This window comes from Perognathus longimembris, chromosome 12, assembly GCF_023159225.1.
Source record: "Perognathus longimembris pacificus isolate PPM17 chromosome 12, ASM2315922v1, whole genome shotgun sequence".
Classification (NCBI taxonomy): domain Eukaryota; kingdom Metazoa; phylum Chordata; class Mammalia; order Rodentia; family Heteromyidae; genus Perognathus; species Perognathus longimembris.
This window is the reverse complement of record NC_063172.1, coordinates 63,356,874-63,375,473: the sequence shown is the minus strand read 5'-3', so window position 1 is coordinate 63,375,473 and position 18,600 is coordinate 63,356,874. Positions and strand designations below refer to the sequence as shown.

General features: G+C 37.8%; 1 protein-coding gene across 1 annotated transcript in view; it reads right to left on the bottom strand.

Moving 5' to 3' along the window:
* Positions 1-417: 417 nt before the first annotated feature.
* Positions 418-18,600, bottom strand: part of Ythdf3 (YTH N6-methyladenosine RNA binding protein 3) — a 34,869-nt gene continuing 16,686 nt past the window's right edge. The window contains 3 exon segments of the mRNA XM_048358364.1: positions 418-3,515; positions 14,428-14,798; positions 14,801-16,025. Of these exon segments, the coding sequence (XP_048214321.1) occupies positions 3,492-3,515; positions 14,428-14,798; positions 14,801-16,007 (1,602 nt within the window). The 5' untranslated portion in view covers positions 16,008-16,025 and the 3' untranslated portion in view covers positions 418-3,491.

Sequence of the window (18,600 nt, the reverse complement as noted above, 5' to 3'; positions counted from 1 at the left end):
CAAAAGCGGCGCTGTGGCTCAGGTGGCAGAGTGCTAGCCTTGAGCGGGAAGAAGCCAGGGACAGTGCTCAGGCTCTGAGTCCAAGGCCCAGGACTGGCCAAAAAAAAAAAAAAAGAAAGAAAGAAAAACATTCCTTGAGACCTAATGGCAAGTTATGGTTACCAGAAAACAGATTCCACTTTTTTCTACAGCATAAAAATAAGGTCTTCTTTTTACCCTTTTGCTTTTAGTATTTAGTATTAAACTGATATCCTCCTTCTCTTAACTCCCTTACTTGACTTAAACATTATTTTTAGGTTACTTACATTTACAAAAGCATGGCAATCAGAAAGCCCACAGAATAGTAGGCAAAATGTTTTTGTTTTCAGCAGACAATACCTATTTATTTATACAGATAAAACAGAAAGAACACAGATATGAGTGAACAATTTTTATTGAAACCCTCAAAGATTAAAGAGGACCAATGGTGAGTTTGGGTACCATAACAGAAAATCTCACCTAACTGTACCATCATTCACAGGAATGAACAAACCCAAACACGACAAAATTCAAATTCTCATGTAACTGCTACAAGTGGATGTAAATGAATTAATCATTCCATCATAACCTTCCTTTAATTATATGAAAAAGGGAATTTACATGGCATAACAAAGATATGCAAAACTTAATGAAAACACAATTCTCTTAAATCTCTCAAACTTATTTTTCTCCCAAAGGATGCAGAATGCACTTGAAGTGATTAAATGTCTTAAACTGATTCTTTTTTTTAATTGAAAACTTTAATATCATCTTAACCCCCATGCATGGTACTCAGAAAATAACACAGCTTTTGAATTAGAAAGATCACTGACGTAAAATGAAGAATTAAGTACGAAAAGGGCTGGGTGTTTTTTGTAATTTTTTAAAGGAATCTTCAAGTACCAATGTATACAGAGAAAGAATACAATTTTGGTTACATTTTTCCCCCCTTACTGTTAAATATACAAACTATAATGCCTTTCAAAATGAAATACCCACAGAAGGTGGCTTTAAAATAAGAACCATTCAAATCAGAAATCGAAAAACATTAAGCAAGAAATTTACGGGGCTAATAATGTCTTCAGTAATGATGACTCAAACATGTGACTGTGTGTCTCCTCCGGTAGAGCCCAGGCTCTCTCCCTTTTGGTCCCCACAGTTAGACAACTTTCCACTAGCTGTGCTCTGGAGACCACCTGTAATAATTTCATTTAGAGAAAAAAAATATCTTGTAATACAATGAACGACCAAGAAGGAAGAGAAGGTTGGTGCTTTGGGGAAAACCTAGAATGAGAAAACCACAAATGTATCCGCTGCAAAGACCTTGTTTTTTCCACAGGAATGCTGCACCCATTCCACTTAAGATCAGATATCCAGGTTAAAGGCACTGGGATGTACTCACTCCTCACCAGGCATAGACTCCCAACTACTCTGGACAGGTCCGAGTCTACTGCAGTCAGCCTGCTTGCTGGGTGTCCCCATGACATTTCTTACATAGAAACCGAATGGTAAATTAAACAAGTTTGAATCCATTTGTAATGTAACTAGTTTTATAAAAATATCCAGAGTTGCTAATAAAGCACCAAGAAAAAGAGAACCTCAGGGACAGGACTTAGCTCCTTCCTACAAGGTCGCCTTTTTACAGTTTTCTCTAATAGGACTTTCCAGAATGACAACAGTCATCTTTGATGTGTCCTATCTGTACAATCTTAGGGATATAGAACATTGCTGTGGTGACTATACCCAAATGCCGATTTTCATTATAAATAGCTAAGAGACATGTTACAAGATTTCATGGCTTAGTCTCAAATAGGTAAAATAGGTGCAATTTTCCTTGAAGAAAGTCTTTATTTTATATCATAAACATTTTGATGTTCCCTTCAGTAAACATTGACAGAACTATACTGGGACTACCGAATAATTGTGAAGTAGCTACAGTTATCTACAAATACTGTATTCTAGTGAAACAGTATTTGTACACTTTAAGAAAATATTGTACAAAAAAAATTACACAAATGAAAGCCTCAAATACCTGTCACTAAGTTTTTGAGCTGAAGTAATGAGACCATAGCAAATAAAAACATTTCTAAACATGATGTAAACATAAAAGGAGTAATGCAAGGTATTCAAATCTACTGTATTGCTATTTTTCACCCTTAACATATCATTCATTCTACATAGCTTTCTCCTTTTGGAACAGTATATAAGGGAAGGGATATTATTGTTATAACCTTATGCCATCAAATCAGTTAATACAGACGCATAACACATTCAATTATACAAAATCAATTTGTTTCAAGATACAAAATTAATGTTGATATGTAATTAATGAAAAAAACAAGATGTTATAAAGATAACTACAAGAATACCCAGATATATGCTGTATTCCCACTTATATAGATCTGATCAATAAAACATCAACACATTCACTTAGATACTGATTTAATTCATGGATCAAGGCCATATTTTCAAAGTATTTTAAAGATGCCAGGACACTGCAAAAGCTGGAGAAAAGAGGTGAGGAGCTGTATATGCTTGCTAAACAAGAACTATGTTTATTTAGCTAGTGAATACCTAGAGTAATAAATTTTTTACTTCATGATAGCAATCAGGCTTGCAAACACCCAGAAATAGGAATTAAGGGTTTTAAATGTAGTTAGAAAGGTCATAAAAAGTCTGATTAGACTGAGGTACATTTACTCAAAATTTTGAGATTCATTAAGTGATAGCAAACAAAATAATTCCTCAGACAAATGCACATTTCTCAGTGTACATGTAATTAGGGAAAGGAGGGGAAGAAGAATGTGCATTATTTGGTGCAATCCACCAAGCTGCATATCAATATTCTGTTACACCAAACAGTTTGAAGACAGGGAAATGTTCTAATATAATTTCAGATTATGTTTCATTTGGCTAAAATAGAGCTTAAGGTTGCTTTGCCATATTAAAAGTTTACTACAATAATTTTCCACATAAACATTTAGACTTGAACTTCAGGACTAAATATGGCATGATTATTTTGCTTTTAATCTGTCATATAGCTAAAAATTGACAATTTAAAAACTACAACAAAGAAAAGGTTGAAGCAGTGTGACTCTAACATCATTGAGCCACTTCTAATGAATGGTTAACGGTTAGTACTTAACAAACTCAAAGAGTTAATGAGTCCTTGCATTCCTTCAGTCTCCTGTGCCTTAAGCTAGGATGCATAATTACAAAAGACAGCAGATACTGGCAAAAGCTTCGGGACAGAAAGTGCTTGACAAAGTTACAGTTCTCAAGTGTGTTTGGTGAGAGGATAAGGGCAGATGCGCTGATGAAAACCATTACAAGAAGAGTCAATTTGTGTTAAAGTGTTCAAAGATGTCACCTTAAGCAGAAAAAAAGCTTTACTAACGTCTTCTTTGACTTATTAGGCATTTCCAGAGTCTACATCATTAGTGTTGTAATTTTAATAGGACATCTCCATACGATTATTGTTTGTTTCTATTTCTCTCCTGAAAAACATAGAAAGAAATGCAACAAAATATCGTTAAAATTTTAAATTATATGCACATATAATGTAAACCATCACTATACAAAGTTCTTGAAACACTCATTTAAATAATCAGTTATTATTATTTCTATATATCTTAGGGGGATAATCACAACAACATACTTTCAGTTTACACATTTTAAATAAAAAATAGCATTGTCAGGTGCTAGCAAGTGAGAAGACCTGACCCCAAATCTCCAAACAACCAACCAAGCAGCAGCAACAACAAAAAAAACCCAAACACAAACAAAAAAAACACTAAGGCCTATATCTCAGGAAGAGTTTAGGTGCTCTCCATAATGCTACTGTCTGTTACATGGGATTTAAGGTGAGGAGTCTGTAATTTTATCTTTTTGGTCCTTCCAATGAATTTTTTATGGTGAATTATAGCAGCCTGAAAGCTATGTGGCTCAGGTGGAAGCAAATGAAAGGTAAACAGAGGCATCAAATTAAGATTTGGCATTTATTAAAATTATATTTTTTCCTCCATTTCTTATTTTCATATTCACATACAAAATAACCTTTCACATGGAAACACAGGATATGATGAAAGCCTAAAGGAAATTTATGATGGTTTCTTGGCTGTTCTGGAGCCTCACAGAGACCCATAAAACAACCCACAGTAAAACAAAAACAAAAAAAGGTGGGAGAGTGGGTGACACTGACCAGGATGCATTGTTCTCACAAACTGGCATGTTGGAATGGAATACAAACCTTAGACGTCTTTCTGAGATAAATTACAGATGAGATTTATGCATGTAAGATCTCATCCAAGTAAAACTCCCAGTTCAAGTAGCAGGAAACACAAACACACAAGCAAGTACTAGACACAGGTTCTGCTGGCTTATAGAACCATCAACAAACATAAGCTATTCTAACACAGTCACCACGCTAGCGGCTCACATCTGTAATCCTAGCAACTCAACAGGCTGAGATCTGAGGATGGCAGGCAGTTCAAAGGCAGCATAAAAGCCAAAAGTGAAGTGGTGGCTCAAGTGGTAGAGCCTCGAGCAAGAAAGTTCAGAGACAATGCCAAGACCCTGAATTCAAACCCAAGGACTGGCACACAAAAAGAAGTATTGTCATGTTTATTACTAATCAAATAGGAGTTTTGACAATGACTAGTATACTTAACTACCAACGAAGCACATTAAGTAATCTGCAGCATACTGTTCAATGTGGAACTCTGTGGTCCTCAAATGTTAACTAGCATCAAAACCACCTAGACTACCTATCCATACTGGTAACTGGGCCCTAACTACCTATCTGAAGTGAAAACTGAATTTCCATTTCTAACAATTTCGCTGGTGAACTTGACTACTGATACGGTATCAGCACTTTGAAAAGCACCAGTGTCTAACATAAGTAAGAGTCTACCATTTTATTTCTTCACAATTACAGGCTGAAGCCACTGGGCCTGGACCTGGCTTTTTTTTTTAAATACCATCTCTCTAACTTTTTGCCTGGGATAGACTTGAAATCTCAATTGGTTCTACTATTTCTGCTTTTCAAGCAGGTAAAATTATAGGTAGGAGCTGCCATGCCAGGTCCTCAGAATTTTATCTAATCTTGTCATACACAGATTGATTAAAAAAAAAACACCTAAACACAAGTATACAAAAAGTTAAAATTAATGGAGACATGCACAAATCAAAGACTGATAGAACCATATTATTATAAATTTCAAAAACCACTGTTTAAAAGTTATATACACTGATAAGAAACAAAGTTTTTAAAAAGCTATAACAATATTAAACTAAAAGTACAACTTCAAAGTGTGAGAATAGTAACAGTAATAACAATAATAAAATAGCAGAGGGAACCATAGCTACACTGGACACTGAGGAAAGGGAATGAAGCATCTCATGGGTGGGATTGGGAAGGAAGGAATGAGTAAAAGAGGGAATGGATGTTGCTAAACAAAAGAAATGGAGCTGAGAATGTGGCTTAGCGGTTGAGTACTTGCCTAGCATGCAGGAAGCCCTGGGTTCAATTCCCCAGCACCACATATAAAGAAAAAGCTGGAAGTGGTGCCATGGCTCAAGAGGTAGAGTGCGTAAAGCACTTATCACCCAAAATGGAGAAAGTGTCTGTGTTGTTAATTAAAGATCATAGACTTCTTAAGCTATGTAGAGTAGAAGGACAATTTTCATCATTTTGAATGTCAAAATGTATACTGTGAAATGTAGTAAACCCCCCCCAAAAGAAATGTAAAAAAAAAAAAAGAAGAAGAAAGAAATGTACTTGCCTTACAAAAACTGTAACACCTCTGCACTTCACTTTGACAAGAAGGAAAGAAAAAGATTATGAGCTTCAACATACAAAGTTCTAGTAGAATGTCATCAGGAATAAAATTAGTATTTAATTATTGAAAAAAAAAGTACAACTTCAATTATACTGAAAATAGCCAGAAAAACTCAATAAAAGCTGCTGTTCAATAAGGAGTTGGGAAATAACAAACAGAAGGTTATTCTGAACAAAATGTAATATATGCACATCAGAAATAACAGTGAAACCCATGGTGCCACTAATATAGATTACAAATAGGAAAGAATTAACAGGGAAGTAGGACAGCCTCTGTTGGAGGGAGTAAGCACCAATGAGAAGAGTGCTAGTGAAATTAGGAGAAGAAAACTAGATCAATAAAGCTGTTGGAGTGATTTGAGAAGTAGGAAGTGGAATGAGAGAGAGAGTGATGAAAGGATGAGGCTGATCAGGATAAATTATATGCAGGTGGGGAAATATCACAAGGAAATGACCATGTATAACCTATGTATGCTAATAAAATACTAAGCTGCCAGACATGGATAATTTAGCATTTCACTTAGTTTACTATTTAGTTAAGCCAACCAGTAAGTAAAAAAGTTAACTACAAGGAACAGAAAACTATGACAAAAAAAGAAAAACTATGACAAATAATTCCAAGTACATACCCTCGTATAGAGGATACAACCAAAAAGTGAATACATGGCAGACCATGTATTCATAAATGTCAAAGAATCAATTTTATTCAGACCTCATTTTAACATAAATTTTAGAAGTAAAACAGGAAAGAAATAACTTAATTATACGTGAAAACTCAAAAAATACCGTACAGGAGACAGAGATATAAGGACCAAAGCTCAAAATCAGCCCAGAGAGGGAGGAATGGAGGGAGGGAAAGGAAAATAGGGCCCAGAATGGGAATGTGGCCTAGTGGTAGAATGCTTGCCTAGCATGCATGAAGCCCTGGGTTCGATTCCTCAACACTATATAAACAGAAAAGGCATGAAGTAGTGCTGTGGCTCAAATGGTAGAGTGCTAACCTTGAGGGGGGGGAAAAAAGCCAGGGACAGTGCTCAGTTCAAGCCACAGGACTGGCAAAAAAAAAAAAAAAAAAAAGAGTGCCCAGGGACTACCCTTACCTAGCAAGTACAATGCCCTGAGTTCATATCTCACTACTTGGTGATAAAGCACTTTTAAATACCTCCAAAATATCATAATGCAAATTAGAAAACTTTCACGTGGGTACACTAACAAAAAAGAACAGTCCCTCCCAAAATGATTTGGAGTTTGTATGTGTAGTATTAAGAGAAAAAAGCACTAGGTTCATTAACCAATTCAACATTCAAAAAATGATTGGCATAAGTTCTGTAAAAGGATTCAAATGACAGAAGCACAGAGAGGTACAGACTCAAAGAGAACAAAAGTTAAAAGTTGGCAGAAGTACTTTTTTTGGTAAGGGAGACTATAAAAAATATGAAACGGTATTAAAAAGTATACAATATAAAAATGAAAAGACCAATTTAAGAAATAAAACAAAGCTGAATATGGTGGCTCTCAGCTACAATCTAGTATTTGGGAGGGCTGAGACAGGAAGATCATCAATTCCACATCGGCCTGGGTTAAATAACTGGCTCTGTCTCAAAACAAATCAAAGTAAATGAAGTATAATAACACCATACAAACAAAAATGTTAATACAAATATGCCCCAAAAAATCTACAGGCTCAAGGCAACATTGTTTGGACTGTAAATTAAATTTAGAAAACAGGACCAACAACACTGGTGAATTAGTACGGGATAGGAAAGGATGAGAGCAGGATTTTTGACCTAAGCAATAAAAAAGGTACCCTACTCTCAAGAACATGGAGATAGTTAGGGGCACACAAATGAGTTACATGAAATTTTAAGACGTTTATGAGGCAAAAACATGAAGCTGGAAATAGGGGAGGAAAAAGTCCAGGATAGGAACATAAATTTAGAAATGATGCCAGATGCTGGTGGCTCACACCTGTAATCCTAGCTACTTAGGAGGCCGGGCAGGAAAGTCCATGAGACTCTCATCTCCAATTATCCATCAGAAAACCGGAAGTTAGTGCTGTGGCTCAAGTGGTAGAGCACTAGCCTTGAGCTGAAGAGCTCAGGAACATCGCCCAAGCCCAGAGTTTTCAAGCCCCATGACCAACAACAACAACAACAAAAATCTTTAGAAATCATAAATGTAAAGTCCATCAACAAAAATCTATGGTCTAGGGCTGGGAATATGGCCTAGTGGCAAGAGTGCTTGCCTCATATACATGAAGTCCTGGGTTCGATTCCCCAGCACCACATATACAGAAAATGGTCAGAAGTGGCGCTGTGGCTCAAGCGGCAGAGTGCTAGCCTTGAGCAAAAAGAATCCAGGGACAGTGCTCAGGCCCTGAGTCCAAGGCCCAGGACTGCCCCCCCCCCAAAAAAAAACTATGGTCTATCTCTTGCAAAATAATAAAAGAAACCCCAGAGTTTTACTAAAAGAAATGAGACTGCATCTTATATTCTTAACATTAACATTATATAAATACTCAAATAGAGTAAAGCATCTATTATGGACTATCAGCTACAGATCACTAGTCACATGAGACTAAGTGGTGACCTATTAATGATACCAGGTATATTTGTTATAAAAATGAGGAATACATCACAGTTGACATCATAATTACATATACTGGGGTGCTATTGAGAATTAAGAAAAATTTTTTAAACCTTGAATTACATTTACTAAAAGGCCAGGACACCTGGAGGAGTAAGCCTCTGATAGTTCAGAAAGACTATGGTTTAAATAAAACCAGCCTGAGAAGGAAAGTTGCATTCTCTTCAATTAATCACTAAAAAAATCCAGCAATGGAACACTGGCTCAAGTGGTAGAATGCTAGTCTTGAACAAAAAAGCTAAAGGACAGTATCTAAGTCCTCGGTTCAAGCCCCAGTACCAGCACTCCCCTCTCACCTTCTCTCTTAACCCTTTCCCATTTTAATCCATCTGTGGATTCTAAGGTTTGAGGGATGGTAATTATTTGAGGAAAAAACTGGATAGTATAAAGCTTCTTCTCCAACTTAAAGCAAATACATTAGAGACCAAAAAAGATCACAGGGCTAGTACCAGAATTTGTCCTACAGAGATGAATTCAGGAAGAAGTGTACGGTAAACTCCCTTTTTGACACTAATGAGCTAAGGCTGCCTGCCCATCCTTCAGATAAAGGAAGAGCTAGAAAACAGTCAATTTCCACAATCTCCCAGGAGGTACCTGAAGTCTTTCTTTGACATCAGAAGCAAATGAGTTATTTTCCTTTTAATCATCTGAAGGGTTATCACCGTTAGCAGTATTTCAATAACAATATCAAGCCCCACAAATGAGCCACAAGGGGAAAAGTATTTATGAAGCCATAGTGTCCAGAAAGAAAACGAAAGGAAGCCCTAAGAAGAGAGAGTAAGAATAAGATTTGCTGAAGAAAACAGTGAACACCTGGACAAAAGGAAAATCAGAAAAGCAAAAAAATATGAGACCAAACAGTGCACCCAGGAACACATAAAAGCCACAGAAGCATGATTTTTCAATTTAAAAAAAATCTGTACATGAATTAAAGGAGCAAATAATGATTTTCCTATTTGTACAAGCAGAATATTAAAGCCAAGAAAGATCTCAGAGAAGGAAAGAGGTGGAACTCACAAAGAAAAATTGTGAAAGAACTACTGGACAAATCCAAGATAAAATGAGTATTCCAGGAGGAAGTAAAAAAAAGAAAAAGAAAAAACAATGGGAGCAACCAGGCATTTGGGGGGAGCATGCCCACAGTCCTCTCTCTCTAGGAGGCTGAAGTAGCCTCATACTAAGTTCAAGGCCAAACTGGGTTACTAAAAAAATAAAAAATAAATGGAGTAACAAGAAAAAACATTAATTCTTTGACAAGTATCCCAGGAGATGGGGCTTGAGTTTGAACTGCCATGTGCCTTCTTTTTCTAGTGTCAGTACTGGCTTGAACTCAGGGTGTGGGCACTGTTCCTTGGTTTCTATCACCTCAAGGTTGTCATACTACCCCCACACAATACTATCTCCTGGACTTTTCCACCCCAGCTGGCCTGGAATTGCAATCCTTAGTTCTCAACCTCCTAAGAAGCTAGGATCACAGAATGAGCCTCTCAGTCCCACAGACTCAGGCTCGTACCTCCAATTAACTACCAGAAACTGGAAGTGGATCTGTGGCTCCTGTGGTAGAGCTAGGAGCCTGGAACGCAAAAGCTCAGGCACAATGCCCAGACTCTGGGGTAAAGCCCAAAGACCAAAATTGGGCCTATGAAATTGGTAAGTATCTAATGAAAGGGAACAAATGTGGCCAGTAAAATCATATTAGACCTTACTGAAATGAGGAAAACCAGATCTCATCATGAGCAAAAAAGCACCATGGCATTTTACTTATAACCCTACCAATCCAGAAGCACTACTTCTGGCTGCTGCAGCTTTCTTTTATTTCTCTTCTATGCTTATGTTTTATTTTTCTTGCCTTTTGTTTACAGGGTGGATTTGAATCTAGGTATGTGCTAACCAAGGATAGCTATACTCCAATTTTTTTTTCATTTTTTTTTGACAGGCTCTTTCTGTTTAGTTCAGGCTGCTTTGAACTATGCTGTAATCTTCCCACCTCTTTTTTCCAACTGTTGGGATAATAGGTATGTGCCATCATACCTGGGTTTTTCTTTAAAAGTTTGAGCTCATATATGCTAACAGGTAAAGACTTTGAGGGCGGGCTGTGAACGCATGCACAGGTGTGGCTGAGGTTTGAACCTTTTCACTCAAGGCTGGTGGTGGCTCTCCTACTTGAGGCACAGAACCACTCTGGCTTTTTGCTGGTTAGTTGGACATGGAAGTCTCCAGGATTTCCCTGCCCAGGCTGGCTTTCAACCATGGTCCTCAGATCTTAGCCTCCAGAGTAGCTAGGATTACAGATGTGGGTAACTGACACATGGCTTAGCCAAGGGCACACAAAAACTAATACCATGTGTCACTGCTAGGGATTTTTGTTTTGGTTGTAACTGAGTGAACCCCCTCCCTCCCCTCCTACTTTGTCCACTCCACCTTACTTCTGCAGTCCTGTCTGCTTATGTAAAGATTAAAGCATTAGTCCCTCTATTTCAGAGTAAAGATTTTGGTAGTATTTGAAACTGCAGGAGGAAAGCCATGTCAGTTAGTATTTGTGCAGATCTTCCTTCTTAGATTTCAACATGTAATGTTCATATATTTGAATAAAATGATTGATGAAAGAGGAAACAAATTCAGAATAATTCAAAAGGCAGAACATAGCTTAAAATATAATTCAAAAGGATCCTTATGTAAAAAGAACATAAAACAATCTGTGAGTCAATTAATTTTTTTAAAAACCAATTCTTATGTACTAAATCTACTTCATTTACAAGTTTGGGCTAGGAAAAAGTTTCCAAATGTGGGGTAATATAAATATAAAAAGAGGAATATGTGATGAATAGAGAAGTGGTCCAGGATCTTTCTAGAGGAAAAACCAATCAGAAACAATAAAGCCAGGAACCACTTTGCTAACTAAAGTGATTATACAAACTCACATGTGTTAAAGTTAAATTAAAATTAAAAGCTGCAGACTCCAAAGAAATTGGTATTACTCAATGTTTTCTAAAATGAAATTAAATATCTGTACACATTATAAGCTTTACATATATCCTCTCAAAACTGGATTTATGAAATGGTTATCCCTCTGTACAACACCTTAACAATAAAACTATACTTAAAAATTTAAAACAAACAAACTAGAAACAAACTGTGGTATGGTCCACCAATTGAATATTGCCTAGTAATAAAAGAGAATGGGGAACTGACAATAACGTAACTGCAAAAATATTATGCTGAATGAAGCCATTTTTAAAAGATTATATCAGGGGGCTGGGGATATGGCCTAGTGGCTAGACTGCTTGCCTCCTATACATGAAGTCCTAGGTTCGATTCCCCAGCACCACATGTACAGAAAACGGCCAGAAGTGGCGCTGTGGCTCAAGTGGCAGAGTGCTATCCTTGAGAAAAAGAAGCCAGGGAATAGTGCTCAGGCCCCGAGTCCAAGGCCCAGGACTGGCCAAAAAAAAAAAAGATTATATCACTAGAAAAGAAAGCCTGTATGAGTGAAAAAGTTGGAACCCAAGAAATTTAGCCCATGCAAACTGCTGTTTTCGTATAACAAAGAAAGACATCAAAAAGGGCTTAAAAAAAATGTATTGCTGGGTGCCAGTGGCTTTAAGTCTGTAATCCTACTATTCAGGAGGCTGAGATCTTAGAATTGCACTTCAAAGCCAGCCTGAGCAGAAAAGCCAGGCAAGAGTGTAAATTCCTGAGATCAAGTACCAGTACGTACACACACGCGTATATACACACACACACGTTATTAGTAATTACTCTACCAGACTACTGAGACAAGTGCATGTTAAAGATAATAAAACTGATAAAACTATTACTAAATTTTAAGATTGGGAAGGAAAGAAAAGTTATAGAAAGCTTGGTGGCAGAAGAATGTTAATACTTCAACATGCACACCTTTCTGTATCTCATACCACTTCTATGGAAACAAATATCCACAAACAAAAAGCCACTAAGTCTGACTATCATATCTCCAAACAAAATCTTTACCTACACCTCACATACAATCATTTCTCCTGACCCACAATTTACTAACTGTAGTTCCAATATGACCATGGACTCAACTGCTAGACTCAAAACTTCAGAAGCAATTCTGGTCCTGTTACCTGGTACTTCCCACAATGAACTAGGAAAAAATTCAATTAATTATATCTAGCAGTATTATTTAAAATGACCAAGTGTCTTACACAGAATATGCCTCACTCTAAAGCAAAGCATTAGTGCCATAATCACCTGCTTGTTAGAAATGGACAGTACTAGGTTCAGTTCATCTTCAAAAAGCACTCCAACAAGAAAATCATGGACACTACTCTCCAGATTATCATTCTCACATTGGTTCACCATTGGGTTAGAAATGTTAGCTGAAACAGTTCCCTTTGCTTCAGGCAACCCGAGAAGCCACAGACATAAAACACACAAAGAAATGGACATTATTTCATTCAAATAGTTAAATTAGGTTTCTGCTTTAATCTTAAATTTTCACAAAAGACTTTTCATAGTAGCAAATGTCATTTACTGTAAAAGCTTCAAACTTGCTTCAAACCTTGCCTCTTTCCAAAAGAAACTATTTTGGTAGGACTGAGGGTGGAATTCACCTCATGCTTGCTAGGAAGCACTCCCCCACGGGAGCTACTCCCACCCTCTCTACTTGTTATTTTTGATAGGGTCTTGCTTTTACCAGGATTAGCCTGTAACAAGATTCACCTCTTTACCCCCTTCCTGTCACTGCTAGTGTGACAAATGTGTATCATCACATGCAGTTTAATGACTGTGGCAGAGTTTCTCAATGTTGTTGTTGTTGTTTTTGCAAGGCCTGGCCCCAAAACTACCATTCTCTTGATCTTAGCCTCACCAGTAGGTACCATCAGAGGTATGAACAAACACACCCAGCTTGAAAGAAATGTAATGTACTCTCTATGGAAAAGCCTGCTAATTCTGACACTTTCTCTCCACCTAAAATTATGACCCCCAACTTAATTAGCTCAGAGCAGTGAATATTCCAAGCCTGCCTTTATCCTGTGACCAAATTCTAGCCAATATGACAAGAATGAATACTATTTGTAATTTCAGGGAAGTTTTCCTGAGTCTCAGAAGTTGAAGTAACAAAATGAGAAATCAAATAGTAATCTAATTCTAAAGCCTATGTCATCCTGACTCTAATTTAAAATAGCTCCATTTTTAAGCTGGCAACCAGTGGCTCATGCCTGTAATCCTAGCGACTCTGGAGGCTGAGATCTAAGGACTGTGGTTCAAAGACATCTGGGCAGGAAAGTCCATGAAACTCCAATCTCCACAATCACCAGAAGTTGGTAATGAAGCTGTGGTTCAAATAGGGACCACTAATCTTGAGCAAAATAGCTCAGAGTCAGCCCCCAGTCCTTGAGTTAAAGCCCCAGGAACAGCATCAAAACAAAAATAACTTATCTATGAAAAAAAATTTACATTTCTGGTAAATGTAAAATGAATAGTCAAACATTTAGTTCAAAACTGTTCAAATTCCAAATACATTTCCTGACGTATTTTTAAGATCAGTTACTGGAAGGTATGGCTCTTGATCAGTATGTGCAAAGCCCCGAGTTTGATCTCCAAAGCCATAGTGGAGAAAAAAATGGTTAGTAATTACAATATCTAGCTAGTTCATGAAAGTTTAACAATAAAAGTCCAACTCACTAGATCTGACCTATCACTAAGACTCAACCATCACTACTTGAAGAACATGAAGAGGCAAAAATCAAATTCATTGTAAGGGGTTGCCCTTGGGGGAAAAAAAGAGGAAATGAAGGCAGGCCCCAGACAGGGCTTTAGAGTTGTTTTATAAGATAACTAATTAACTTCTGTAATTCACTAAGCGGCATTAAAGTACTCTCAATGTATTCCACTGCCAAGAGAAGACTTCATCCACAGAAAAATGACTATATCCTTACCCTACGCATGGCTTCCTCCTCTTCTTGACGCTTCTCATAATGTGCAAAGTCATCAAAGATTGAGGTGGTATGCTTGAAAGTAGCAATTATTTTAAGCACTTGCTTTGCTTTTTCTAGGGGTACTTCTTGAGTGTCCCTTGAATTGGTTACCGGTTTGTTGTCATTATTTTCTAAGCGAATGTGTCGTAACTGGTTATTAGGAACATCTTTGACAAAGATCCATTTAACTTCAAATTTGCCCTTCCACTTATCCTGAGACCAGACACCAGCATATGCATTATAGTCCACAACAGACTTCATTTCAGCCACTCCACAAAAATGTCCACTGCCATTCACACTGAAGAGTAAATAGAGCGGGCCTTTACCATTCAGGATCGGTACGCTGCATCCAAACGCTTATTACCATGCTCAGTACTACACCAGATAGAGTATTTAATGGAACGATGTATGTCATCCTCAGAGTAGCTTTTAATTATAAAGACACGTCCATTCTTCAGGTTCCAATCAAAGTCTTTGGGATTATAGTTGTTTATGGCCTTTAGCTTTTCTAGCACTGGATGCACCTCTAAGCTAGAAGGTGATGCACTGACAGGTACTACACCTAAACCAAAGTTTTCATTGCCTGCTCCATTGTTCTGGTTGAAGCCGGCCCCTCTGTTCCGAGGAGCTACCCAGCGATTCTGCAGCGGTTGCTGTTGAGGCTGCACTTGGTGCGGCTGGGCCTGTGGCGGAGGTCCTTGTTGCTGCTGTGGTTGTGGTGGCTGAGGCTGCTGTTGAGGCAGTTGGCTTTGCACCAATGGTGGTGGTTGAATTAATGGCTGAGGCTGCTGGATTATAGTTTGAGGAGGCAGAACTGGTTGGGTTGGTGGAGCCTTGACCACTGACCCCTTCTCATCCCAAGTTCCAATATTCATATTATGTTTTATAGGAGGTGGTGGCACGGCAGGACCCCCAATTCCCACACTGCCCTTGGGTTTAAGTTTCGGTTGTGGTTTGGCAGGCTTTCTGGCAATGGCAGCCCAGGAGGTGGGTTTCGGTGCTGCACTGCTAACTGGGGGCACACTGTTGGTCGCAATGCTAGTCATACCAGTGCTGCTCAAGGCTGTGCCGACAGTCTTTGTCACTGCAGCTGTCAGATCACCACCGATTTTCAGTCCAGTCATGCCTTGCTCAATACTGCTAATACCAGGCACCTTACTCAAAGTATCATTGCCAAATCCAGCCTGTCCATCAGTAATAGCTCTCCCAAGAGAACTAGGTGGATAGCCATAACTGCTACTATAAGCAGAACTTTGTGTTGATTGTCCCTGAGATCCACTTGTCCCCCATGTAGAGAAATCAGCATTACCAGGAAAAAAGTTAAATCCATGTTGACCAAGAAATGGAGGGGTATTTCCTAATGCCCCAGGTTGACTAAAAACACCATCTGGTATATAATGATGCTCTCCATTACTCATTTGTCCATATGTTGTCAGATATGGCATAGGCTGATCTCCAGCCGTGGACCATGCTGCTTCTCCCAATGAGTATGGAAATCCAATGGATGGAGCATAGTAACTAGGCATATATGGATCTGACATTGGTGGATAGCTGTTACTCTGAAAAACAGAAGATCACAATCAGTAGGAAATGTCCTAAGGAGAGAAAAAGATATGTGAAAGATTAAAATCAAGGTTTAAGTAAATAAAAAAGATGTATTTATAACTATAAAACTAACATTCCAAATCCAATCATATCAGCAAACAAGTTTTTAGACTAGTATTTTGTTGGTGGTGTTGTTTTGAGATGGGGTCTTATATGTAGCTCAGGCTCACCTTCAACTCATGATCCTCCTGCCTCAAGCCTCCAAGTGCTGGGATTGCAGACATTAAGTAGCATACCCAGCTGCAAATGAATAGACTTTTTAAAAAATTGCTATAAAATTATTTTAAGGAAAAGTTAGGAATGGGAAAGGAATTCTTTTGTTTGAAGGGTAAAATCCTCTGGCACAGTTCTAAAATACTAAAGTTTCTACAATAAGCATATTCATAAAGTTCACAGATTTAGTCAGTATGCTTTAAGTAAATGACGTATTATACCAGAGGGCTGCGAATGTGGCTTAGTGGTACAGTGCTTGCCTAGCATGCACAAAGCCTTGGGTTCCATTCCTCAGCACCACATAAACAAAAAGCTGAAGTGGCGCTGTGACTCAAGTGGTAGAGTGCTAGCCTTGAGCAAAAAGAAGCCAGGGACAGTGCTCAGGCCCCAGGACTGTCAAAAAACAAAAAAAAAACAAAAAACATTGCACTTAAAACCTAAATAAAGCTGAGAACTATGTCAAATGAAGAAATGAAATGCCAGATTTTAAAATTGCTTTGGAAAAAAATTAAATGAAGAACAACACTTTGAGAAGAAAAAAGATGTGGCATGACCCAAAAATTTTGTTTTACTGTGAAAAGTAAAAAAACAAACAAAAAAAAAACACCACCTTATCTTGGCTTCTTAAAGTTAAAAGATGAACTTTTACAATGTCCTCTAGTTCCCAAATTTTATGCAATAAAACTTAAAACTGGCTTATTACAAGTTCTTAAATTTAGATATGCTAAGTTCTTTTTATTTTTTCCCCAGAATTATGACTCAGCATTCATTTTGAATACTAAGCGATTATGCATTTAATAATTTGCCAAAAGTCAAGACACCAATCCCATGACTGCTACAATTGAAAACACACTCAAATTTGCTAGAAGTCAATGTAAAAGTGCAAAATATTTTAAGGATATTTCTTACAAATAGTTTATTATGTCAAATAAAAAATCTGACAAGAGTTTTCAAATTTTTAGGTAAGACCCTTAAGCCTGGGACAGATCTTAAGAATTTGTAGAAATACACAATATAAAACAATAAGCCAAGCACTGGTGGCTCATGCCTATAATCCTATTTACTAAAGAGGATGAGATCTGAGGATCATGCTTCTAAGCCAGCCCAGGAAGTAAAGTCCATGAACCTCTAATGCCAATTAATCATAGAAAAAGCTGGAAGTGGTATTATGGCTCAAGTGGTAGAGTACTAGAGCCTTGAGCAAAAGGGAAGGCAGCCAGGCTTTGAGTTAAAGCCCCAAGACGGACACTAAACCTACTACTATTGCTACTACTACTACTATCTGTTATATTCTTGGAATTCTTCTGCGGATGCTTTGTCCCAAAAGAATATGTATATATCAGAAACTGAGGATGTTGTTCAGTAGTACAGCACTAAGCTCAAAAACAGTGCTCAATGGGGCTGGGGATATGGCCTAGTGGCAAGAGTGCTTGCCTCGTATACATGAGGCCCTAGGTTCGATTCCCCAGCACCACATATACAGAAAATGGCCAGAAGTGGCGCTGTGGCTCAAGTGGCAGAGTGCTAGCCTTGAGCAAGAAGAAGCCAGGGACAGTGCCCAGGCCCTGAGTCCAAGGCCCAGGACTGGCCAAAAAAAAAAAAAAAAACAGTGCTCAAAAACAATAAAAATACAATATCTTAGATAAGACTACTTAGAACACATCCAAAATTTTTTTGCAACTATCTATTTGAGAAAACTAATGCATCTTCTTAAATGATCCAATTCTCTAAAATTAAAATAACTACAGCACTAAACTGAGGCTGTATTTTCTCTTTCTGTGTGTGTGTGACTTGAACTCAGGTCTTAGCGCATCTGCTTAGCTTTCTCACTTAAGGCTGGCTCTCTGTACTACTCGAGACATACCTCCATCTCTGGCTTTCAACCATGATCCTCAGATCTCCAATTCCTGGGTAGCAAGGATTAGAGGTGTGAGACACCAGCACTTGGCTCAGAGATTACATTTTAACTAACAAATCTGGCAAGTTTAGAAAAAAAGTTCACTTAAAAAAAATCTAGGGGGGAATATGGCTTAGTGGCACCAGTGCTTGCCTTGTATACATGAAGCCCTGGATTCGGTTCCTCAGCACCACATATATACAAAAGGCCGGAAGTGGCGCTGTGGCTCAAATGGCAGAGTGTTAGCCTTGAGCAAAAAGAAGCCAGAAACAGTGCTCTGACCCTGAGTCCAAGGCCCAGAACTGGCAAAAAATAAATAAATAAAATCCAAACCTGTGACTTGTTACTGTTTAAAAAAATTCAAATTATAGACTTTTTTATTATACTTCCTATTTTAAATGTTATTTTTTCAAACCTGT